Genomic DNA, 27,846 nt, shown 5'->3' on the forward strand with positions numbered 1-27,846 from the left:
GCCTCGGAGCTGACTTGAGAATGAGCGGAATGAGCACAGCTTTTTTTTAATCACACTTTTAATGTTTTAAGCTCTGTGGATATAGTTTTGTTTCTATTATTCTTATACATACAAATGTTATCACTATGACCTTTAACCCTCAGGACGTATCTGTGTACACACCTGGCACAAGGTAGGCTTCTTCTGCTTCTTCCGCGATTTGTAATGCTGCTCCTTCTCAAACCCTACTTCCTCCACCTCCTCCTCCTGCTCCTTCTCCAACCCTCCTTCCTCCACCTCTTCCTCCTGCTCCTTCTCCAACCCTCCTTCCTCCACCTCCTCCTCCTGATCCTTCTCCAACCCTCCTTCCTCCACGTTCACCTCCTCCTCCTGACTGCGGGGGCGTGTCATACCTTGAGGAAGAGGTAGAGTTCTGAAAATTAAGGCCCAGGCCTAACTGGGCCGGCCGAGGCCATTTTAGGCCCGACCCGGCTTTAACATGTCAGCCCTTTTTATTTCTGGGACTGCAATTTTTCACTTTAATATCCCCAGTGTTCATTTAGAGTGTACAAATGCAACCACATGGACCTGTAAGAGTCTATTTGGATCCATTGTTCATTGTCCCCATAACACTTCAATATTGAACATTATAAAGTGTGCTTTATTAGGAATAGTTTCAGCATGCACATATTCTCTCCTTTTTAATTAGACATATTGAACAACTACTGACTGGTAGTTTAGTGAAAAGGTATGTAAGCACTTATTCCAACATGAGTGACTTTTACAGTTAATATAGATAATTAAACAGAACTACTGCAAAAACGTGGCTGGTCAAACTAGGGGGTTTTCATGATGCTGAATCTATTGCAAGCATTAGCACACGAAAAACACTCCTTGGCCTAAAAATGGCCATAGCTGTCATCGTAAATGTGATGAGGTCATCACATGTGGTGTGGCAATACTTTACACCACTTCACTATAATAATATACAGCACAATAACTGTATAGAATGATAACATGAACATATGGAGGCTTGTTTGCTGCCAGTGGCTGCAGGGCCATAACATAAGACAGCTCCATTTACTGTAATGTGCATGCGAAAAGTCTGTATGTTATTACATAACAGAAGATAGTTTGCAGTTTGCATCGTGTGGCACTTTAAAAAAAAAAAACACACATCTGTACAGAACGGCTATCCATGAAACAGAACCATCTTGTACCTGTTTTCCCCACAGCCTTGGCCTTCTTGGCAGGACACGTTTCCACATTGGAAATGTTCTTCCTTTTGGGAGCTGTGACAGGAACATCTACTGTATGAAAACAAACAAGTGTTTAGTCCAACATAGAGCTGTGACTAGTTGTGCTTCAGTGCAACCTTTTTTTTGCCCTTTTCAGTAAATATGTTTTTTCCTCTGTCTCCTTACCGATTCCTTTGCTCAGGTTGAACCCTTTGTACAACAAATACAGAGAACGAATTCATTGAGGCACGGAAGGCAAATGGTTATTATATATGTATATATACTTCCCCTCATTCATTCCCCCTAGTAATTCATTCTGCTTCTTTAAATCAGCTGCCTCTCCAGGCCACGCCCTTATTCCCACAGTGCAATTCAGGCGGCTACTTAACACATCATTTGCGATCCACGTATCAATACGTTTCGAGCACTTTTTATTGAATACTTTCATTCATCTTTTTACCCACCCGGACAATTTACGTTATTTAATACAATTAGATAGGACTGTTCTGTTTGGATGAATGGGCTGTCTATGGGAAGTTGCACCTAGTTAGCACCTTCCTGGCAAGATGGCAGCCGTCTTCATATCATCAATAGGATGCTTCTGAACACATAATTGACCAAATAAAATGCTCAAATTCCAAAATAATAACTGCACAACATGCTTCCATAGAAGGCTTATATGTAATCCAAATGAATAAACGTTATTTCTGTTTATTACATGGCTTGGTTGAATGCTTGATTCTGATTGGTCAAACGCTGAATTCAGCTGTGAGTTATGTGTTGATAATGACCGCTCCGCTGTATAACAGAACTCTGCCTAATCAAACCCTCTGAGCACCAGCTGCGTGGCTGCGCCCCGCTTGATTTACTGCCGTTTCCAACATATCAGCCATGTAAACACACACACACTAATGACACACAATGTCATTTACAGCTAAACATTGCTTTCAAAAATGTGTTTGAAAACATTTGAGCGAGAAATAGACGAAGCAGTACCCGAAAATGGATTCGATTTGATCAACTCAAATCCTTGTTTTCCGACAGTGCTGCAGCCCTGCAGCTGGCCAGACGCAGCCAGCGCAAACTTTTTTTTTCTTTTCGTATGTGAACGTGTTTTATTTGTATGCAGCTGTGACTCTGTCTCCAAGACAAATTTCTCCCAAGGGAGACAAATAAAGATAACCTTGAACCTTGAACTTATGGAATACTTTTTTTGTTGTGTTTTGGGTCAATGTATTAATTTATGTTAGGTACAATTTACAATTTACAATTTAGGCATTTAGCAGACGCTCTTAATCCAGAGCGACTTACATCAAGCAATAACAAAAGCATGGCATACATCACATATATAAAAAAAGTAGTTATCATGAATCATGCGTAAACTAAGAACGTAACAGTGGAGTATCTATGTTAACTATACATACTATACTATATAATATATTATACATGTGTACTATAAAGTGCTATCACTACATAAAGTGCAATTCTAGAGCTGTCTACGTAACAAGCTATAAGTCTGTTTAAAATACTATCTAAGTCTACATAATGTGCTATCTAAGGGGATAGGCTAGGGCAAGTGCTACGGGCCATGGTGGAGTCTGAAGAGGTGGGTTTTCAGACTACGGCGGAAGATTGGGAGTGAGGCTGCAGTTCTGACTGTGATGGGAAGTGCATTCCATAGTTTTGGAGCCAGAAGGGAGAAGAGTTTGGGACGTGTGGAGCGTTGTCCCAGCGTTTTTAGTGAAGGTACCTCCAGCTTCCCTGCGTTGGCTGATCTGAGTGCACGGGAGGGTTTGTAGGGTACGATCATACTTGTGAGATATGGGGGGGCCATGCCTTTGGTTGCTTTGAATGCCAGCATCAGAGTTTTGTATTCTGTGCGGGCAGCAACCGGGAGCCAATGGAGGGAGCGGAGAAGGGGGGTGACGTGTGAGAATTTTGGCTGGTTGAAGACCAAGCGGGCTGCGGCATTTTGGATCAGTTGGAGGGGCTTAAGTGCACATGCCGGTAGGCCAGTAAGGAGGGAGTTACAATAGTCAAGTTTTGACAAGACTGTTGTCTGGATTAGGAGCTGGGCTGACTCCTGGGTGAGGAACGGTGTAAACCTACAGGATCTAGTGACAGCTGTGATGTGAGGTAGCCATGTAATAAGCGGGATAATATCTGGCTAGGTGGTCAGTCGGGAGATAATTCACCGACAGGGAGTTTAACCACCGAGGCGAAGCCGACAATGACCACCTAGACAATGACCACCTAGCCAGATATTATCCCTTACATATTGTAGCATTAAAACTGTAAAGTTTAAAGAAGTATTTAGGTTTTGTTTTTGAGGACTGAACCTTCTCATGTCAGGTAGGATAAGTCTATACCATTTATTTATTTTGGTTTACATCATTTAATCCATTTATTTATCTATGTCTGAACTGAAGAGTGATTATACACACACATCACTTTATAAATATAAAATCCATTTGGCTGCTTGTATCAACTGATAAAAAGAAGCCTTTAGCAGTAATGTAGAAAAATAGAAGCAAATAGAATTGTTAACAAGTGAAACGTGATAGAATCAATTCAAATAGTGAGGCCAATGCAGATTCACATATGTATTGCATACGATTCTTTTTTTTAGATAACGGCCTTAATTACATTTACCTCAGTGTCCCAATTTTGGGGCGAACATTTGGCAGAAATAGCAGCTCTACAAGCTCACAGTGAGTTTGTAGATAGGCTGTTTCCATCAAAGAGATTATATGGTGTACTGTAGAGGGACAAGGGGGCTTATAGAGCATAGCAGTGGGCATGTTTTTTTATTTATTTATCCAGGATCCTGATGATTTGTGGAGAAAAAAATAATATTTAATAATATGATATATTACATTTAATAAATACCCTTTGTTTAGCGTTCGTAGTATCAAAGGTTATTATGGTCATGACTCACCAGGCTTGATTCTAGGCTTAAAATAATTGATATAAATATTTTTGTAAATCTCTATGAGAAAAAAGAATGGCCAATTTTTCAGTGGGTCCAGAAAACCATGCCCACTGCTATGCTCTATAGCAGGGGTTCTCAACGTTTTTGGATGGGAAATGCTTTGGCCATGTCTCACATGTCAAACAATTAGTTTGATTTACTTTTGCACCCCTAAAATCAGTGTTGTCAAAATATTACTTAAACAGTAATATACTACTTAGCCTATTACTTATTACTTAGTACAACACTATCCAAGTTCCAGTGATAGACGTTGTTGTTGTTAGCATGTCATTAGCATTAGCATGGTCTGTAGCATGGGAACTGCTCAACCAAAACGGTCGCAGTTCACAATGCTACACAACTGGAGCAAATGAATCAACTACAACCGGTAACGAGTGACACGCATTCAACAGCGCGATGAACGAGCACCGATACGCGCTCGTCAGCTGCTGGGCTCAGACAGTCACCGTCCGTAATGAATGAGAGTCCCCTCACTGTATATGTTTATTTTTCCCTTTTTCCCTCCATTATGATGAATTCCTGTTCTGTTCTTTGTCTATATAGAAGTGTCTATTTGTACGTCTCTAAATGTTTTGATGAATTGAACATGGTGGACCCTGTTGTAAACAAGTGTAATGCTTAATTGGGTCGTCCACTCACAGTTAACAGCCTTTGTATTGAGTTTGTGCTTGAAATGTACTGTAATTCTGCAAACTGTTAATAACATTTTCAATCAATCAATCAAAGAGAGGGGAGATAGAGAGGAGAAGCGGGCGGGGCTATTAGCCTGCTATGGAACAACACACTGCAACAGACAGAGTGGAGAAGCGTCTCTCTCTCTCGTCTCTCAGCCGTTCCTCACAGAGAGATTGGCGACTCGGGGAGAGTTTGGGCGCACCACAGAAATGATTGGTAGTCCCACAGTTGCTCCCAAATATATTTTTTATGTCGCACAGATTCAATTTCAGGCGCATTTGCGTCCAAAATTATCGCAATTTCGAGCCCATATACAATATATTATCGGGGCTATTTATAATGTTATCTGTCCGATAATTATGACATCATAATTCCTGATATCGGGCCGATAATTATCGGGCCGATAGTTATCGTGCATCCCTAATAATGACCAAATAAAATGCTCTAATGCTAAAATAATAACTGCACAACATGCTTCCATAGAAGACGTGCTGACGTATATGGAATCCAACAGACTCTGAACAGCCATGCTTTGATCCATGCGTTTGTGAAGTGTCCTGTCTTACAGCTGCTATGAGAAAACCTGAATATTGTAGCAGTAAAGTTGTAAAGTTGTATTTTCAGCATTTGTATTTACTTCTCCTTCTACCTTTATAAATGTAAAATGCATTTGGCTGCTTGTATTGTATTAACTGATGAAAAGAAGCCTTTAGCAGTAATATAGAAAAATAGAAATCGAGATGCATCACACAATCAAATAGAATTGTTAACAAAATAAACGTGATCGAATCAAATGAAATTAGTGAGGCCAATGCAGATTCACACATCTATTGCATACGATTCGTCTTTATTACATTTACCTCAGCGTCCCAATTTTGGGGCGAACATTTGGCAGAAATAGCAGCTCTACAAGCTCACAGTGAGTTTGTAGATAGGCTGTTTTCATCAAAGAGATTATATGATTATAGAGCATAGCAGTGGCTGTGGTTTTCTCGACCCACTCAAAACTCTCCAATTCATTTTTCCCATAGAATAATTGATATAAATATTTTTGTAAAACTAAAAAAGCCTAGAATCAAGCCATCCATCATGACCATAAACCCTTTGATTCTGTGGCGGAGACAAAAATAATTATGTGATATACTACATTCAATAAATAACCCTTGTTTAGCGTTCACAGAATCAAAGGTGTTATGGTCATGACTGGGTCATCCTGGGTGGCTTGATTCTAGGCTTAAAATAATTGATATAATTACTATATTGATATAATAATTATTTTTGTAAATCTCTATGGGAAAAATGAATGGCCGATTTTTCAGTGGGTCCAGAAAACCATGCCCACTGCTATGGTCTATAGAGCCCCCTGTGATAATCTGTCAGTCATACCTGGAGGTTTGTACTGTGATAATCTGCTGCCACCTGGTGGGCTGAGAGGGTGAGACACGGGGGTGCTGTCAGAGATGGCAGGCCTTTCAGAAGTGTGTGCAGTCGTTGTGGATGGAGGACTTCTCCCTGGTTCTGAGATTGCTGTGAGACAGATCGACCAATTAACATTGAACAATCAATGGTACCGCACTGGTATTCTTAAACATGGGTAAAGCCAGTATTCTGAAAACAGGTATGGCTGACTACTGCATGTATTCCCAATGTGTTCCCAAGGTATATTGTTCTGGTCATTGTTCTGGCCAAACCAAACTAAGTTTTACTCTCATGTGCCTGTACACAAGATGTAACAATAAAGTACAACCTTGACCTTGTGTGGTCCCCAAGTAGTTGTACTAAATTATATAATCAATTCAATCAATGAGTTTGATTAACTGTTGCACCCGTAAAAAAAAATGCAGCATGCCATTTCTAAGCTTAATTTCAAAGACAGACCTGCTGCATGTGATTCAGAATTGGAGGTTTTGGAGGGTTGTTTATCTTTCTTAGAGACAGGGGGCTTGGGGGAAGCTTGTCTCTTCTCCGTCTTTCTGTCCTTTTTTTTCTTGACTTTCTTCCCAGTGAACTCCCCATCCTTACGTCCGGGTGCTTCGCTTACATCGTCATGGCTGTCTGTATATGAACAGAAAGTCAGTGTTACGTTATCACACGTTATCTGCTCATGTGATATCACATATTACGTATGCAGTATACACCAAGACACAGAATCTGATCAACAACAACCCCCAGAGCAGAGCATAAGATAAAGACTTTACATGAACAACATAACTTTCTATTCATGCCATATACCATATAGACACATAACACATGATCATAGTACAATCCATACATCACATTATAATTCACAGAATCACCCAGAACTAAATACGGAGGAGGCCCAGGAAATTTGAACGCTGACATCTGAACAACCACAGTCAGCTTGGCATGTAGAGTGAACACAGTAGTGACTGCTTAAAAAGGACAATGCAGATTCACACATCTATTGCATACGATTCGTCTTTATTACATTTACCTCAGCGTCCCAATTTTGGGGCGAACATTTGGCAGAAATAGCAGCTCTACAAGCTCACAGTGAGTTTGTAGATAGGCTGTTTTCATCAAAGAGATTATATGATTATAGAGCATAGCAGTGGCTGTGGTTTTCTCGACCCACTCAAAACTCTCCAATTCATTTTTCCCATAGAATAATTGATATAAATATTTTTGTAAAACTAAAAAAGCCTAGAATCAAGCCATCCATCATGACCATAAACCCTTTGATTCTGTGGCGGAGACAAAAATAATTATGTGATATACTACATTCAATAAATAACCCTTGTTTAGCGTTCACAGAATCAAAGGTGTTATGGTCATGACTGGGTCATCCTGGGTGGCTTGATTCTAGGCTTAAAATAATTGATATAATTACTATATTGATATAATAATTATTTTTGTAAATCTCTATGGGAAAAATGAATGGCCGATTTTTCAGTGGGTCCAGAAAACCATGCCCACTGCTATGCTCTATAGAGCCCCCTGGGATAATCTGTCAGTCATACCTGGAGGTTTGTACTGTGATAATCTGCTGCCACCTGGTGGGCTGAGAGGGTGAGACACGGGGGTGCTGTCAGAGATGGCAGGCCTTTCAGAAGTGTGTGCAGTCGTTGTGGATGGAGGACTTCTCCCTGGTTCTGAGATTGCTGTGAAACAGATCGACCAATTAACATTGAACAATCAATGGTACCGCACTGGTATTCTTAAACATGGGTAAAGCCAGTATTCTGAAAACAGGTATGGCTGACTACTGCATGTATTCCCAATGTGTTCCCAAGGTATATTGTTCTGGTCATTGTTCTGGCCAAACAAAACTAAGTTTTACTCTCATGTGCCTGTACACAAGATGTAACAATAAAGTACAACCTTGACCTTGTGTGGTCCCCAAGTAGTTGTACTAAATTATATAATCAATTCAATCAATGAGTTTGATTAACTGTTGCACCCATAAAATAAAATGCAGCATGCCATTTCTAAGCTTAATTTCAAAGACAGACCTGCTGCATGTGATTCAGAATTGGAGGTTTTGGAGGGTTGTTTATCTTTCTTAGAGACAGGGGGCTTGGGGGAAGCTTGTCTCTTCTCCGTCTTTCTGTCCTTTTTTTTCTTGACTTTCTTCCCAGTGAACTCCCCATCCTTACGTCCGGGTGCTTCGCTTACATCGTCATGGCTGTCTGTATATGAACAGAAAGTCAGTGTTACGTTATCACATGTTATCTGCTCATGTGATATCACATATTACAACAACCCCCAGAGCAGAGCATAAGATAAAGACTTTACATGAACAACATAACTTTCTATTCATGCCATATACCATATAGACACATAACACATGATCATAGTACAATCCATACATCACATTATAATTCACAGAATCACCCAGAACTAAATACGGAGGAGGCCCAGGAAATTTGAACGCTGACATCTGAACAACCACAGAGTCAGCTTGGCATGTAGAGTGAACACAGTAGTGACTGCTTAAAAAAGGACCAACTGATTGTATTGTGGGTGTGCAGCGAATGAGAAACAGACAGACCGATTACTGGGAGTATATGAATGAACTATTAGCGAATGAATGGGCAGGTCGGGGGAGAGATAATTAGAAGTAACCTGCTGTCTATGTCTGTAATGAACTATCGCTGCACTGATGTATTTGGATGCCATCTCAAAATATTTTGTTCCAGGGACCACCAGAATTAAAGATTTGAGTTCAAATGTTTGCTTTACGTTGCGGTGTGAGCTTGTAGATTGGTTATTGCCACTTTTCTTGGTTTTGGTTATATGGTAGAGGGCTCTGACAAACAAAAAACAGTGAAGACACGAAGCCCACAACCATTGGCCAAAGGGTGGCACTACAGTATTACCACACCACATATGATGACCTCATCACATTTGCGATGAACGGGTCCCGCAAATGTCATTTCATTCACCCAAAATATACATTTTGTAACCGGGGATCATGTTTAGAGAAATGAAGCACAAATCAAGCTTGTTTTGACCCGAAAGTAGAATCCGTTTGGACCAGGAGGCGTCAAAAGGCGATCAAGGCGCTGAGTGAGTTTTATTACATTTACCTCAGCGTCCCGTTTCTGGGGCGGACATTTGGCAGAAATAGCAGCTCTACAAGCTCACAATGAGTTTGTAGATAGGCTGTTGTCATTTCAAGAGATATTATATGGAGTACTGTAGAGCATACATGGGCAACTGGTGCCCCGTGGGCCACATGCAGCCCCTACCTTCACTTAATGCAGCCCGCAGTTTAATATCACAATACTGATATATTATTGACTTCAGCTGTTACAATTCCAAACATAACCTAGTTCAATTACTTGTACTATAGCATTAGAATGCTATAGTCTTTTTTTTATGTCCAATGTATTTGCATTTAAGTTCATAAAGTTAACATAAATAACCTATAACTAAATGCATTTGAAATTAAATAAACATGTTAATTCTCAGGATTTCAATTCAAATATAGCAAAACTAGCAGATCTACAAGCTCAAAACACGTCGCAGCGCGACACATTTTGAGCTTGTAGATCTGCTATTTTTGATAAGACATTATATATGCAATGTGGCATTGTGGCCCTCTGGAGTGAGTTTGGAAGTATAGTGGCCCTCTCCATCTTCAAAGTTGCCCACCCCTGCTGTAGAGGGAAAGAATACAGGGTTTAGTATAGAGCCCTGTGATATGTAGATAATCTGTCAGTCATACCTGGAGGATTGCACTTTGGTACTCTGTTGCCAATTGCTGGGCTGAGGTGGTGAGATGCAGAGGTGCTGCCAAAGATGGCAGGACTTTTGGAAGTGGATGCAGTCGAGGGAGGACTTCTGTCTGGTTGTGAGATTGCTGTGAGACAGATTGGCCAATTGAACAATGAATGGAGCTTGTAGATTTTTTTTGTAGCAAACTTTGAACAGGAATAGCTCAGCATGAACCATTTGACCGTCAGAAATAAAACTTTGATACGCATATGCGTCTCCTCATGCCGGGACAACGCTCCACACGTCCCAAACTCTTCTCCCTTCTGGCTCCAAAACTATGGAATGCACTTCCCATCACAATCAGAACTGCAGCCTCACTCCCAATCTTCCACCGTAGTCTGAAAACGCACCTCTTCAGACTCCACCATGGCCCGTAGCACCTGCCCTAGCCCCTTAGATAGCACTTTATGTAGACTTAGATAATATTTTAAACAGACTTATAGCATGTTACGTAGACAGCACTAGAATTGCATTGTATGTAGTCATAGCACTTTATAGTACACATGTATAATAAGTATAGTATGTATAGTTTACATAGATATTCCACTGTTACGTTCCTAGCCTACGCATGTTTCATGATAACTACTTTTTATATATGTAATGTATGCCATGCTTTGTTGTTATTGCTTAATGTAAATCGCTCTGGATTAAGAGCGTCTGCTAAATGCCTAAATTGTAATTGAACAACTTTCATGTTCTGACTTCTGACCTTTAGATCACCCACCATTTTGGTCCAAGCCCCCAGAATGACTGGCGTTGAGGCCGTCATATAGCACGAGGAAGAAATATGTATTTATTATTAAAACTAAGTCATAGCGCCCACTGCCCAAACCTGGTGTAATTGTGGGAAGATGGTCCGCATCTCCGTCCTTCGACCTGGCCCCGTGCTGCTCTCGTGCGCTGCAGGCAGCCTTCCTCTTTCTGGATGGGGTGCATTGTGAGGTCTGCTCTGCTGTGATCTGATCCAGACCTGCAGGAGAAACGCTATTCTATCAACACTTGTGATCCTTCTGCAGTCTGTTCTTAAATTAAATAAAAAATTGTGGCTTTGTACTTTTTTGTTCCTATCAGACCATGGCACACCTGTATTCATGATAATAATAAACTTGTATTCATTCAATGGACGATCTACAAGCTTGTCACAACATATTGTGAGCTTGTAGATTTGCTATTTTTTTTTTTACACAAAATTCACCTACAATGACATGCCTAAAAGAGGGACACCAGGTTGGAAATGGTGGATGTAACAGTTTTAAATTATCATTGTTAAGGGTGAAATGATGCCCAGTTTTGTGTATAAGGCCTTCCAGATGATGTTTGAATACAGTGTCACAAAGTATGCGTTGTCAAAGTGTCAACACTTTTGATTTCAGTACCTCTTTCAGCAATTTCTGGCATCCCCTTTACCTAAATTCAACATTTGTGAGAAAATATTGACACAAATGTGTTTTTATGTCAATATGTTCCAAATAAAATAGCATAATAGCATTTCCATGGATTAAGCCAAGGCAACACAAAATCTCACAACAAAAATGTTGTTAGGCCTAGTCGTAATCTGCAATTTGTGAAACTGGATGAAAGGAGCACACTAGCGCTGTGTTTCATTAACAATTTAGCCATACAGTTATCTAAATTAGTTTTAAACCTTTCCTTTAACACCGTCTTCCCTTACAGAATTGTATTGAAGCATTAGAGCAACATTTCGGTCGGGCAGACCTTCATGCCTGATGAAGGTTTGAAAGTGAAGACAAGGATTCCGGTCTTTCTCCTACTATTCCAGTTCATTTATCCGACGCACCTGTCCCTCGTAGGTGTGCATAAGGACTTTTTTCTTCTTCTAACCTTTCCTTTAAAAACACTAGTAGCCTATCGGTCATGGAATACATGCAGACTCTTTGGAATCCAACTGGCGACTGAGAACTTTAACCCATGAATATAGAAATAGCAGCCACTCATTGACAGTCAACTTCTGTCTCATCCTGGTATTGTGCATACCTTTTTTACTGACAGGTCCACATTTATCAGCAGGTATGGTGTAGCTGACCTCCTGCAGGGTCCCGTCACTACAGCTTCTAACCCTGCCACCACCACCACCAGCGCGCACAGCAGATCCAAGTCCAGCACGCTCCTAGAAACACACACACACCTTTTGAAAATCTCTCTCTCTCTCTCTCTCTCTCATGTGTAGGGTCACAGATCTTCTACTCACCTAATGCCATGGAGGTTCCATTTTTAACGTACTTTCAAAGTGTGTACAGTGTACACTGTTTAAGTCACAGATGCATGGTTTTCATATTGTAAATATCTGAACTTTGGCTAAAGGCTTGTGTTTAATCCAAAACACTCCAAGTCCAACTCCAACCGAAACAGTCTTCCTATTCCTCTTCAAAATAAGAGCCACTTATGTAATGATTAGTTAACACTAGTTTTAAGTCTACTTACAGGACGTATAGTAGATAGAACAGTACGTGACACCAGAGCTAGTAAATGTCTGTACTGGCGGCAGTACGCAAGAGCGGTTGATTTTGTTTGATCTGCCACGCAACATTTATTTTGACCACGCATGCACACTTGCACAGCAGTTATGTGCACCCTGTGTATGTGTAATGTAAAGTGAGTCTTTAGAGACAGTGGTAACTTCATCTTGCCATGTTCCTCATAATGGCACAAACAGTCAGATCTTAAGTCGATAAAATATAGTGCTCTGTACCAACAGATTTAGTGGCTGTGCACAAAACGGTTTTAACATTAGACGATAGTAATATCAAGTGTATTCAAGCAATACAAATAACAGGTGTACCAAGTGATGCGATTTCCATAGATTGTAACTGTGTACACTGTACAGTAAACATTCAATGCAATTATCATGTATTTGTAGAATGATGGCCTGACCGTGCACTCAAAAGGAGGGATGATTAAGGATTCTACCAAAACACCACAATCCCTGGGACATTAATCCGACTGGTTGAGAAGCATTTATTGGAACATGTTTCAAGAAAACTGGTATAATATTTGATCGATAACACTTTATACATAACATTGTTGGCCTAATAGATGCTTTTCTTAATGTTGATCAGAGTCAGGAAGGCAATAGTGATGGGAACACGCTCCCAGAGCGTTATCGATTGTTATTAATTTAGACTTTACATTTAGCCTGAAATATTCACACAGGCATTTATTAGCCAAAGATATATTAACATTAGCAGAAGGGAGTCTCACAAAAAAACTAAAGTATTAGTAGAACATATTATATTCTGTATAGCATGCTGTATTTGTGGTTTTTAGTGTTTATAAATGTAGCAGGAAGAACACCTAACAGGTGTGATGATATAGTATTAACTGTATTCCTGACAGTTATTTCACTGTGTTCATGTTGTTGAGAAGAACCAGCGTGAATGTGTGCTACCGTCATGGTCACATGTCCATTGATGGTTGCATCATGTGACCAGTAACGTTGTAAATACAATACTCTTGAGTCTCTGACAATGTTTATTTATAGTTATATAAACACGAAAGGTTCTGAAATTTGTGCTTGGTAGATTTCTCCAACTGCGCCTTGGTCTGCCCAAGGTCAGCAGATGCAGCACATAACTAATATATTTTATTTAGCCTTTGCTAGGCCTCTGATGGTCATGGGATCCGTATACAATATAAAGTAGTAGCTTTTATGTTGACTAGTGGGAGACAAACAGTACCACTGCTACAGCACTGCAGCAGACGGCAGCCTGGCTGCAGCAGCACTGACTGAATTGAATCCGATTGACTGTGGCTGGCCTTTCTAGGAGATGTTTGTTTTTTGCAGTACTAAAACACTGCACTGATTGGCAGCCAGGCAGGCCAATAAAGAGACAGGCCACCGAGAATAGTCCCACCCCTCCCGCGGTCCACTCTGGGTGTGGTTTTAACAATGCGTCTTGGCAATAACCTGTAGCCTGTTTATTTTCCTTTTGGTAACCCATTTGTTGGCCTCTGTTAAATGAGAATTCCATGCTAGAAGGCTTTTTTACCTTTATTTGTAAAGGTAGTTGCTAATTCGCTTATTTCCATCAAAATAAGTAGTAAAGTGTGCCGCTTGGGATACTATTAAAAAAATGATTTTTGAGCGATGGAAATAAGCGAATTAGCACAACACCCCAATGTCCCATTCAATTCAATGCAATTCAATTCATTGAGGGCTTATGGTAGGGGAAATAGACAATAATGCGCGTTTGCACAAAATAACAGTTTCCCAGCTAAGGACGACATCGGACAAGATAAAACAAAATGCTCGTAAAGCGCCTAGGACGACATTGCGAGACTCCTTAGTTGCGACCGAAGGTCCTCTAAGATGTCTCGCTTTTGACTTATACCTGTCCAAAGTGTCCATTCAAATTTCAAACTCTAGACAGGTCTGCCCCAAAGTTATTAGTGCAGCCGTGCCCGGCAGCCAGCGAAGACTAGATTTCTCAACAGGCTCACCTGTCCATTCAAACTCTAGACGGGCCTGCCCCAAAGTTATTAGTGCTGCCGTGCCTGGCAGCCGGGGAAAACAAGACTTCTCAAATCATTTTATTTTACAGATGGCAGTCGTGTTGATCTGACACCCCATGCCAAAGCGCCAGCGCTCGCACAGCAGTTTGCTGTCAACGAGGCGTGTCCTAAACAAACAGTAAAAAGCCCATAGACTTGGCTGCCATATGACGTAATCTTCAAAAGACATGCCATGCAAAACAGGAGGCTTTCCAATGGTAGAAAAGTCAATAAAGTCATTGTAGTCATTGACATTTGGTATATAGACTTTTTTTATCGGCCCTAAAATATTGTCTATATACATGTATACATTCAAGAATCCAGCTGACCGGCTGTCGGTATTGAGCAATTTCTTTTATAGGGGTTTAAATGTGACCATACCATTGACATCCTATATAAGGCAAAAATGTCAACATTTCATTATGCTTTAAGTAGCATGTGATAACTAGGGGGTTTTCATGATTCTTAATCCATTCCATAGTTTAGTACAAAAAACACTCCTTGAGCTATAAACGACCATTGCACGACCAATGATCACAAATGTGCCGTTTTTAGCCCAAGGAGTGTTTTCTGTGCAAAACTAATGCTTGAAATGGATTCATAATCATGAAAACCCCCTAGTTTGACATGTCACATGCTACATGAAGCATAATGGAAATTTGAAAATCTTGCCTTATATAGGATGTTAATGGTATGGTCACATATAAACCGCGTAAGCGAACGCAGCTCGTACATTTTGTTGTGTTTTTTTAAAGATTTGTTTTAAGTTTTTTTCTTTAAGTTTTTTAAGTTAAGTTTGTGTGTGTGTGTGTGTGTGTGTTAGGGCATTCACTAAAAAAATCGATTTATCGATTTCATTAACACAAGTCGATTCAGATTAGGAGAAGTCGAAAGTTTTCCCCATATCATATTTTTTGCTCTGTGTGCGTGCGTACAGAATTCAAACTGTAGCATTGATTATTGTCGGACAGAAGTCAATCCTTGGTTTCTGTTGTGTTTGAACAATAATAGCAATTCAAAACAGTTGTCCTCAAAACCACACCTCCAGTCGCTGTCATAAGAACGGGAGGTGCGCTCATGAACACGGCAGCAGAGCCTGTTTGTGCACGGTTGCACGCGCACCTGCAGCCCATCAAGTATAATTTATGCTTCGTCCCGCGATGGTGTCGCGCACGCAGACCTCTGCTCACAACAGTCGCATCTGCGATGCGATGTGAGCTTGGCTTGTATATCAGCTGTTCTCTGTGCGCAACACTGTTGGGAATTGATTACATGAAACAGTCACCCGTGTGCCCAGTCCCCCCCAGCGCGCGGTGTCCCACTATTGACTGGCTGAATTTGAAGTTTGAACTGCGCCGTGTCAGAGAAGTAACAGATAGAAGCGCGCAAACTTTATCCTCAAACGATATCCCCCTCACCTCCATGCTGGAAATAAAACGTCTGGCTTTCCGAGGCTACATCCGTGCTGACGCAATGACTGTCCTGTTTCTGGTTTAGCTTTACGCGCGGGGCACATCATATGAACCTCTCCGTCTCCGGTCAGTGCGGTGTGGGTTGTTGTTTATTTGCATGGCTCAGAAAATAAGTAACAAACTAACATGAGAACGTTATCGAGTTGGAGGGGAAGGAGGAGGAGAAGGTTCACATGGAAGGTAATGCAGATTGTATTCTGATGATGTGCCAAACTGCTGCTGGCTGCTGTGATGATAATATATAGACCTATGTCTTCTATATTGTGTTCTGAAGGTCGGCTTCAGAACACTGCCACTAGTGTTAATGTTATATTTTGTATTGTGTACTTCTCGGGCCGCTGTGCTGCGCTGTGCTGCTGCTGGCGCTGTGTGCCAATGATGCCCCCTCTCCTGTTGTGTTCTCTTTTCTGGTCTGTGTACCAGTGTGCGACGCACACACTGTTTAGTATTTACTATTATAGTTTTATGTTTTGATAATCAGCGCGTTGCCATATAGATGTTACATACACTGTGCCATATTGGAGAGGCCACTGTGTGCGCAGTGCTTTGTTTGACAGGCTCCGTATTTGAGCGCGCGCACCTCCACCCGCCCCTGTTAAGCCCCCCCCCCCGTCCCCCGTCCCGTCCGTCCGTCATACAAAACGATAAATTGACTCAACTTCGACTTTACTGTCTGACAAGTCGACTTGGAAAAATCTCAAGTCGTTAATGCCCTAGTGTGTGTGTGTGTGTGTGTGTGTTTTGTGTGTGATACAGCTGCGCCCTCTGGTGGCGGGCCGGTGGTGTTACAGCGTGACACACACACAGACAGACACACAGACAGACAGTTTAGGCCAGCTTCTATAGTAAGTGCTCACTGCGTTCGCAATCACTGCGTTCGCAACAATTGCCCAATGCCGACAGTCGGTCAGCAAAGGATTTATGAATGTATACAGACAATATTTTAGGCCAATGAAAAAAAGACTATCTCCCTCTTTAAACAAAATAAGCCTGTCGGCTGCCGGACTATTGCCAAGAATGAGCATTGTTACAACAGGAAAAAAAAATGGAACATTGTGTGTGTATGCGCGCGTGTACCTGGACTTTGTCAGGATCTCCAGAGATGCGAAGGTATTGAGGATTATCACCTTCTGTTGGCATCGGACCGATCATCTTCAACTTCACACCTGCTCTCTCCTAGAGAGCGCGCACAAACACACACACACACGCACGCGCACACACACACACACTAAATAAGAGCTGGTTCTCTATCCTACCATTATGAAATGGTAGGATGGAGGGGGGTGGGATGCAAGAACAAACGGTGTGCTCGTATTTCAATAAATGTAAACATCCTAATTTGATTTCAAATTTCTGGATAATATGCATAATATTTTATATTGCACATTCGTCGTGCGTACGTTTTCATGTTGAGTAGCTAGTGCTATTCCTCTGTCCTCATTTGTACAAATAGCACTAAAATAAAACCGGTACTTTGTTGGCACTGTTGTTGAGTGGTCACAAAATTGGACCAGAATTCTATGGTAGGATAGAAAATGGGTGTTTAGTCTGATTCCTCATTTTCACTTGAACACACATGAACATAACTGTATGCTGGTGGGGCAGAGTGTTGTGTTCATGTTTAAGTGAAAATGAGGAATCAGATCTAAACCCGGACTAAACGCCCATTTTCTATCCTACCAGGACCTCTAGTACTGCTGGTTTTCTATCATACCAGGACCTCTAGTACTGCTGGTTTTCTATCCTACCAGGACCTCTAGTATACTGCTGGTTATCTATCCTACCAGGACCTCTAGTACTGCTGGTTTTCTATCCTACCAGGACCTCTAGTACTGCTGGTTTTCTATCCTACCAGGACCTCTAGTACTGCTGGTTTTCTATCCTACCAGGACCTCTAGTATACTACTGGTTTTCTATCCTACCAGGACCTCTAGTACTGCTGGTTTTCTATCCTACCAGGACCTCTAGTATACTGCTGGTTTTCTATCCTACCAGGACCTCTAGTACTGCTGGTTTTCTATCCTACCAGGACCTCTAGTATACTGCTGGTTTTCTATCCTACCAGGACCTCTAGTATACTGCTGGTTTTCTATCCTACCAGGACCTCTAGTATACTACTAGTTTTCTATCCTACCAGGACCTCTAGTATACTACTAGTGTTCTATCCTACCAGGACCTCTAGTACTGCTGGTTTTCTATCCTACCAGGACCTCTAGTACTGCTGGTTTTCTATCCTACCAGGACCTCTAGTATACTGTTGGTTATCTATCCTACCAGGACCTCTAGTACTGCTGGTTTTCTATCCTACCAGGACCTCTAGTACTGCTGGTTTTCTATCCTACCAGGACCTCTAGTACTGCTGGTTTTCTATCCTACCAGTATCCTGGTAGAATTAAAAACTGTATAAGTGAAGACAGTGTGCGGGACCCTTTTCTTCTCAGAATAAAAAACTGAAAAATGAATTAAATGAGTTACCCGAAGCCGTTTGATGTTGTCTCCGCCCTTTCCCATGACCAGTCCAACCTTACTGGCTGGAATAGACATGACATTTCCTGAATCAACGTCATGGTAACCAGGAGAATTCAGGCAACGATCCACAATCTGAGCCAGCATCCTCTTAGCCTGCCTGCTCACACACAAACACAAATGTAACATCCCATTAGTGGATTGTTATGTTCTGATGGTGACACTGTCCTCAGTGGGTGTTACAATGACGTAGGGCATTCACTAAAAAATCGATTTATCGATTTCATTAACACAAGTCGATTCATATTAGGACAAGTCGAAAGTTGAAAAAAAAAAAAAAAAAGTTTTCCCCATATCATATTTTGTATTGTGTTCTCGGGCCGCTGCGCTGTGCTGCGCGCTGCTGCTGGCGCTGTGTGCCAATGATGCCAACTCTCCTGTTGTGTTATCTTTTATGGTCTGTGTTGAGTGATCCAACTATTGCAACTTCAACGGGGGAGAGAGAGAGATAGTCGCGTTAGAGAGAGAGAGAGAGAGAGAAAGAGAGAGACGCGTTAGCGAGAGAGAGAGAGAGAGAGAGACTCAGAGAGAGAGAGAGAGAGAGAGAGAAGGGCGGTCGCGTTAGCAACAGGCTAAGCTCACAGCATATCGCTACGTTCGTTCTATAAAGGGTAGATCCGCCACCGTTTGGGGGCCTGCTGAGCCCCCAAACGGTAGCGATCTACCCTTTAATAGAACAAACGTACGGGTACATTCGTTGCATGAAGCGTAGATCTGCGAGCTCACAGGCTGGGGCAGCCCTCACTTCCCCCTCCGAGTCAGCGGCCGCATGGTCTAAAGTGCCTGCCCAATTTGAGGCTTTTTTATTCCTTTTCTCTTCCCCGTGGCCGGCAGCCCAACAAACGGTTCGCGACCGGGCCGTGAGCCTCTCCGCGGCCCACGGGGACGCGCGACGCACACACTGTTTAGTATTTACTATTATAGTTTTATGTTTTGATAATCAGCGCTTTGCCATATAGATGATACATACACTGTGCCATATTGGAGAGGCCACTGTGTGTGTGCGCAGTGCTTTGTTTGACATGCTCCGTATATGAGCGCGCGCACCTCCACCCCCCCCCCCCCCCCCCCCCGTCCCGTCCCGTCGTACAAAACGATAAATCGACTCAACTTCGACTTTACTGTCTGACAAGTCGACTTGGAAAAATCTTAAGTCGTTAATGCCCTACAATGACGTGGCTCATATGCTTAGTCGTGACCGTAGGCCGCAGTTTACTATGAAAACCTGTCAGTCTGTCCGTCCGTCACGCCTCGTGAATTCATTCCATGTTGATCTGACCTCATCTGACCTCGTCAAACACTGCCCCGCTGCCACCCTTATATCTCCATATATGGAGCTGACCTGTTCTGACATTCCATATGTTGATCTGACCTCATCAAACTGTACACTCAAGACACTCCATATATGGCCAGACCTCATCAAACCCTGTACAATCAAGACACTCCATATATGGCCAGACCTCATCAAACCCTGTACAATCAAGACACTTCATATATGGCCAGACATCATCAAACCTTGTACAATCAAGGCACTGCCCCCGCTTGCCCTTTAGGGCGAGGTCGCTTCTCGCCCTCAGGGCGTCTTACTGGCATTATAATGACCAAGGTGGTTTATATACGTAATGGAACAGAACAATGACATGAGTAGATGTGGGGAAACCAGTACAAGTGCGAAAAACGGAGCGGAGAGTGCCTGTTTTCGGCCAGCGTGGGAAAGGTCAAGGCCGGGGTGCTGGGCGAGTGCATGGGCGGCCCCAACTGGGAGAAAAAAAAGCAACAGCGAACCAGCCAACCGGGCCCACCAGTGACCACTGCGCAAGAAAGACAGGCAGTTCTGTTTTTCTCGCTTGCACTAGTACCAACTACAAAATAGTATCCTCTACGATACAAAGTCAAACATATGATATGTTGCTGTTTACATAGATATACTTTTGATTATTTAAATTAAAACCAAATTGTGGTGCAGTTACGGTATCATTAGACCCCTAGATAATACATAGCATAGATGGACTAGCGGTGATGTTAGCCTCGGTCCCAGCTGTAGAGCATTCACCCAATGCTCGTTCTGTATGTGCCTCGGCAGCCACGGTAGTTGTGATGGCGTACCACGCATGTGCAAGCCGGCTATTATTATTACACTGCTGTGTTGTGGCTATACTAAGAGTCTATGACTGAGAGCTGTACAGTGTTTTATAAAGTTACCAGTATTCCTTGGTCATTCTACACCAGCCTTACTCATCTGCGAAGAGAAAAGCCTGGTCACAACCTAAAGCAGAGACGGTATCGGCGGAAGTTCGGACCGGAACATCGTCAGATGTATTTCATATTTTTCCGACCAATCACAACACTTGTTTTCATTCATTTGTAAAGCGCCAACGTAATTTCCTTGATCGGTACTTCCACCAAAACCCTGCAACTTCCACCCCCCCAAAAAATGATACCGTCTACAGTGTAGGTCTTGCCCAGCATGGGGTGAGGTGGGAGTAGAGCCAGAAGAGATGGACTGTAGGTAAAGACACTCACTTGATTTGTTCTCGAGTTCCAGTCAGTGAGCATGGCCTCTCCATCAGACCTCTGTCTACACACAGAGACAGAGACAGTTTAGTAGAAGATGAGAAAAATCAACTATACAATATACTGTAATTAAGCAGACAGACTTACAATCAGCGAAATGGATGTAACAGCCCGACTCCAACCGAATCCTTCTGATCCGTTCACCTTTTTTGCCAATTACTGGAGGAGGAGGGGTGGGGAGAGGAGGGGAAGAGGGGAGACAGGAAGAGAAGAACACGTGAGGAGAGGAAGGGTGGGAAGATGAGATGAGGAAAGAGAAGATACGAGGGGATGAGAGAAGAGAATAAAAACAATAGTAAATTAAAGGGATAGACTAAAACATATATCGATTACTCACCCCATGGAGACTTGTATTTTTTTTCCACCGTCACATTCCCAAGCCAATCATTTCCAGCAGGGATTCCCTATGGAGACAAAGAGTCTCCTGTCCGTGTCCTACCGGAAGCACAGCCTCTGCGCAGCCGGTTATCAAATTATTGGCTTAGGAATGTGACTAAAACACAACAAACTCTTTCCTGAAAAGTTTTGGACGTACACCAATGAATCAGCATCACTTAGCTGTATGCTAAAACTGACAAAATGTGTTCATAAAGGGATGGCACTTCAAATCAATATCACGCTTATTTCAAACCTTTGTCTCGATTACGATTATTATTATATATTTTTTTAATAAATTCTGATAATAGCCATCTACGAGCTCACAATGTGTTTCATTGCGATGCGTTGAGCTTGTAGATCTTCCATTTTCACTATTTCCGTATGCCACCATTGTACAACAAGGTATAATGCAGTGTTAGTAATGAAGTGGTTAATCAGACTAATACATTTGAATACAAGTATGTTTTATGATGTCTAGACATTAAAATGTAGTAAATAACTGCTTTTCGATTATTAATTATGAGAAAAGATTATCGGTGACTACAGGTACATCTTTTCAGTTAATTTCCCAGCCCTATGTTCACAGGCCAGTTGTAGTTCAAGCTGCCCAATACTGGTTTTACCAGTTAGTAATTGCCTACAATGATTATCAATGGCCTACAATGATTATCAATGGCCTACAATGACTACTCAACTGAAATGTATGTGGGAACAAATATGGCACTTTAGCATCAAAGACTCGACTCCCGTCCATTCTGAATTAGGCCTGTCACAGTTATTACATAATCAGCTAATAGCAATTATTTGAGATAATCACAATTATTTTTTGCATAATCGTCAATAAGATCTAAAAGCTGTAAGCTTCTAGAAGATCAACAATTTCCACTATTTTGTATTTTTATAAAATAGGGCCGGGACTTTAATGTGTTAATTTTGATAAATTAGTTTTTTCACCGCAGAACATTTCTCACTGGACGAGTTTCAGGCGGACTGATCATACAGGACAGGTGCACCAACAAACCTGCAGTGCATTGCGTGCCGTCAGCAGACAACAACAAACCCAAATTCACCCAAAGGAATCAATCAATCAAGACACCGGTTATATACGGCTATCGTATGGAATGGAATTGTGTGCAATAGTGGAGGGAGAGGTTCCATATGGGGCTAGACCAACGTTAGCCCCCATGCCAGCCACCCCAACGTGTCTCGCATTGAGGACATCGGAGGCTTGATGCGCTGCTGTGAGTTCGCATATCACCACAGCACGAAGCCATCCTCTATGCGAAACAACCACACTCGACCAGATGACCTCACATCTGGCCAATTAACTAAAAATGTTGGTATTGGTAAATCTGTTATGGCTGTTATGTCCTCTGAAACAACAGAGAGATGTTTTCTAATGGTCAGGTTGTTCTGGAGTTGCTGGCCCAACCCTGTGGAATACCTTCCTCAAACTCCCCAGGTAGGTCATTCCACTGTTATTATTGATTGTATTCCTTCGTCTTAGTGCAATGACAACGTACTGTACACCAAAACAGTAAGAGACAACTGGCTACCTGCCTATGACACTATGGTGCTGTGATAGTGAAACAGTGAGACTGGCTGGCACTGTGACCTAGTGAACAGTGAGAGATAACTGGCTAGTGGCTACCTGCCTATGACACTATGGCACTGTGATATAGTGAACAGTGAGAGATAACTGGCTAGTGGCTACCTGCTTATGACACTATGGCACTGTGACATAGTGAACAGTGAGAGATAACTGGCTAGTGGCTACCTGCCTATGACACTATGGCACTGTAGGGTGACCAGATCCCAACTAACCAGATGTGGGACAAAGAGTGTGTTTGTGTGGGACAATGTGGGACACATGCGGGGTTGTGTCTAGCCCGTCTCCGGACCCCCCGGGTTGAGCTCCTTTGGACCCCTAACCCATAGGGGTCCAAAGGAGCTCAACCCGGGGGGTCCGGAGACGGGCTAGGTTGTGTCGTGTGCGTGAATTATGTGTATACGAAAACAAAAATAATAACATTTCTATTCCTCAATTATACATTTCTATTCTGCCCCTCACATAGCATATCTATGCTTTGTCATCTGGTTGATTCAGTAGCACATAATAGGACTGATGATAATAACTATAATAGAACTACTATGCAAATAAAAGAAACTTAACAGAAATGCATTTAAATGAACTATTATTGGACAAACAGGACAATAGACCAACCAACCAACCAATACACAATACACCAACCAACCAATACAACTGGACAATACACCAATAAAACAACTGGGAAAAATACACCAACCAACCAATACAACTGGACAATTCACCAACCAACCAACGAACCAACCAATACAACTGGACCAACCAACCAACCAACCAACCAAGGGGCTTTTATTTGATTGTGAAGGCATGAATTAGCCTACAACCAATAAGGAACCAATAAATAAATGTTTACTTTAGTATCCTCCTCCTAACAAAGCCAACTACTGCAAATTATTTTGAAATTATACAGGTAAAATAAATAAAAGATAAAATAAAATAAGATTGGTCAGCATTGGAGGCAACTCATAATAAATTAAATTGTAAACACACTTCTCCACCATAGCAGCACAGCCAGGATATACACTTTGTAGGTGTTTTTAGGTGTTTATGTTGTCCATTACAAGTCTGAAAGTCTCTCAGTTGTGTGGTAAACACTAGTTAGTTCAGCTGCTGTTACCTTTTCTTCTTGTTTTTTTGGTTTTAGTACAAACGTGTCCATGCACCGTGAAGAATCCTTTTGATCAACACGTTGCTTCACATCGTTATTCACCTCCTCCGTGTGTCACTGAGAAACGACTCTAATTACAAATGTCACAGAAGACTCTTTCAATATGCCTTGCACTGCATGGCTTCTTCACCCACGGATAAATAGTTTCCCTGTGCTTGTTGTAACTGCACTTCATTTTCTTCCCCTTTCTCCTCCATGTTTTAGCTAAGACGCTAACTCGTTGTACTGTGTTTCGTGCGTTGTTTTGTTTTGGTGGGTGTTCACTAAACTATCCGCACCGCATTGATTTGATTTCCCCCTCTCTGCCCGGCTGTTTGATTGACAGCCAATCCTACCTACCTACACACACACACACACACACACACACACACACACACACACACACACACACACACACACACACACACACACAGTCACGGCCCGCCCCCTGGCCCTGTCATGACAGCCTCTGCAGCTCCGCTGCTCTCCCACAGACCCACAGATAAAGCGCACATTTGAAAACCGGAGCCTGTCTATCATAATGCGGGACAACGTCTCAATTTGCGGGACGCATGAAAAGTCATTGAAATGCGGGACAATCCCGCACAAATCGGGACATCTGGTCACCCTATGGCACTGTGATATAGTGAACAGTGAGACAACTGGATAGTGGCTACCTGCCTATGACACTATGGCACTGTGATATAGTGAACAGTGATAGATAACTGGCTAGTGGCTACCTGCCTATGACACTATGTGAGGTCAGAAGTCATTACTTACTGAATCCCACCAGCCTGTCAGGGACTTTGTATTCTTCCGTCATTTCCATTACCCTGAGAGAGAGAGAGAGAGAGAGAGAGAGGCATGTAATAAAAGTAATTTACTGACATAGTGTGTGTTATGATATTAGCCCATGACTTAGTCTATGTACTTGAACTTGAGATACAGTGTACTTGATATGTATTGTGTACTGCCTGTACTGTAGCATACTTTATAGATAGGCTACGAGAGACATCTAGTCAGGCAGCAAGGTCAGCCTTGCTGCAGTAGGCACGTTCTTCTGTCTCATATCTTATTGTCACGTCATTATGATCCAGCACTATATATGTTTCCTGTTTGTGTAATAAACCTTGTGAACCTTAGCGTGATACTGTCTCGTGTCTTGTTAATTTGTTCTCCCGCCGCAGTCGCCGTACCAAAGGAATACTTCAACTGGATTGTCACACACCACCCAGCCTGCACACACTACCTGTCTGTCAGAACCAGACGAGGGTCCAGTACTTAGATATTACAACAGTGTGTAGTAAAATTAATTTACTGACAGAGCAAATAAATTCAACCCCTGGCAGAAAAAAATAACACAATTGACATTCAGTTCTCTAGTTATTGAAAATAGCATGCCAAAATGGACAGCTAAATAAACGAGGCGAGAAAACATTTCTCTTTATATTCTTCCAAATCCAATAGCACAGAAGTCAACGGTGAATGACGTGATCTCCTGTTTCCCTTTATGACTGAGGATTAAATGGTGACTCATATGTTAGCAAAGAGCGCCATCTAGCGTAACAGCTAAAAACACACAACAGGCGTCCAAAGCAGCTTTGGCGGTGTGGGCTTTGGGATCAACAGACGTCCAAAGACGTCTTTGGCAATGAATGAGTTGTTAATTTGCAACAATCCTTCAGACTGCAAACTTTGTGCAGGACTACATACAGTGAACACTTACCTCTGGTGGTCTATGGCTGCAAGCCGGTGAGCTACAATGAGTGAGAAACAGAAAACAGATATATGCATCTTCTCCAGTTCATATAAAACACCAACAAAACTAATCCTAATTACAGTGGTGTAAAGTAACTAAGTACATTTACTTAAGTACTATACTTAAGTACAATTTTGAGATATTTGTACTTTACTTGTGTATGTCAAATTTTCAGTACTTTTACTTTTACTTCTACTCCACTACATTTCAGAGCCCACAATTGTACTTTTACTCCGCTACAATCATTTGAAAACTTTAGTTACTAGTTTCTTTGGAGATTCAAAAACATAGATGGAGAGAGACCCACACTCATCAAAAACAAAGCGTGCGGGTCATCAACGTCTACTGCATTGTTGCCAACGCACCTGCAACAAACCGGCTTTGCAGAAGTCTTCTCTTCATGATTAGAAAACATACATTATCCACTTCAACCCTGTACAACCCTATGCATTTCGGGCATTTGAAAATATTTTCAACACATTTTGGACACTTTTTGAACTTGTGAAATGGGACATTCTGCAATATGAGTACTTTTATTTATTTTACTTTAACTACATTTTGATGCAGATACTTTTGTACTTTTACTTGAGTAGATTTTGAATATGGGACTTCTACATTGCCCAAAATAGGGACACAAAGTTCATGTTGGTTAACACCCCGAGCGGCATAAACGGAGGTCTCCATCCTATCAAATAATCCCACCTGTCGCCCAGGACGGAGATTAATCACAGGACGGAACATTAATCATATCATAACCGAGTGCACCGCTGATGATTCTTCCTGCCTGATGACTACAAAACAATACTACAACATGACGTAACGATATCATCCTGATGACTACAAAACAATACTACAACATGACGTAACGATATCATCCTGATGACTACAAAACAATACTACAACATGACGTAACGATATCATCCTGATGACTACAAAACAATACTACAACATGACGTAACGATATCATCCTGATGACTACAAAACAATACTACAACATGACGTAACGATATCATCATGATGTCTACAAAACAATACTACAACATGACGTAACTATAGCATCCTGATGACTACAAAACAATACTACAACATGACGTAACAATATCATCCTGATGACTACAAAATGACGTAACGATACCATCCTGATGACTACAAAACAATACTACAACATGACGTAACGATATCATCCTGATGACTACAAAACAATACTACAACATGACGTAACGATATCATCCTGATGACTACAAAACAATACTACAACATGACGTAACGATATCATCCTGATGACTACAAAACAATACTACAACATGACGTAACGATATCATCCGCTCCAGACCGGTTCACACGGCAATTTTGTAACAGGCTTTCCTCCGAGGTGGAAGACCTGGTGACGCGAGATTACATCCAAGATGGTGCCTTGTGCACCTTGAAATTAGCCCTGAAGCAACACATGGCTGGTCGTCCTGATTTAATGGTTACAAATAGTGGGGGAAAGCTTACGCTGAGAAAAGCAGATCAACAAGTGTGTCACGTTGTCAACTTGTCGTTTGGCTATTTTCCTGCAATAACTTTCCCCCCAAATAAAACGAATTATGTGGTTAAAGAATATACCTGAGCCAGAGGCGGGGCTAACAGACACAGCAGGTACCACTCTGATGGGATTGGCTCCTCCTCCTTCTCCACCCATAGAGCCGCCGGCTGGGTTTGCCGTCGGCATTACAGGCAGGTATTGCTCGCAGGCATCGATAACAGC

General features: G+C 41.9%; 1 protein-coding gene across 1 annotated transcript; it reads right to left on the reverse strand.

Annotated features, from left to right (window-relative positions):
- Positions 1–132: 132 nt before the first annotated feature.
- Positions 133–27,837, reverse strand: LOC306916331 (uncharacterized protein; the record flags this gene model as incomplete). The annotated part of the gene is made up of 16 exons (XM_079494165.1): positions 27,705–27,837; positions 26,064–26,094; positions 25,118–25,170; positions 21,294–21,365; positions 21,156–21,210; positions 18,582–18,732; positions 17,184–17,282; positions 12,121–12,253; positions 10,958–11,095; positions 10,076–10,210; positions 8,358–8,534; positions 7,866–8,006; positions 6,763–6,939; positions 6,271–6,411; positions 1,200–1,286; positions 133–392 (listed from the first exon to the last, which is right to left on the reverse strand). Exons 1-16 carry the CDS (start codon positions 27,808–27,810, stop codon positions 133–135), a joined length of 1,956 nt encoding a protein of 651 aa, XP_079350291.1. The 5' UTR covers positions 27,811–27,837.
- Between the last annotated feature and the right edge of the window lie 9 nt (positions 27,838–27,846).

This window comes from Electrona antarctica (assembly GCF_951216825.1).
Source record: "Electrona antarctica genome assembly, chromosome: 23".
Classification (NCBI taxonomy): domain Eukaryota; kingdom Metazoa; phylum Chordata; class Actinopteri; order Myctophiformes; family Myctophidae; genus Electrona; species Electrona antarctica.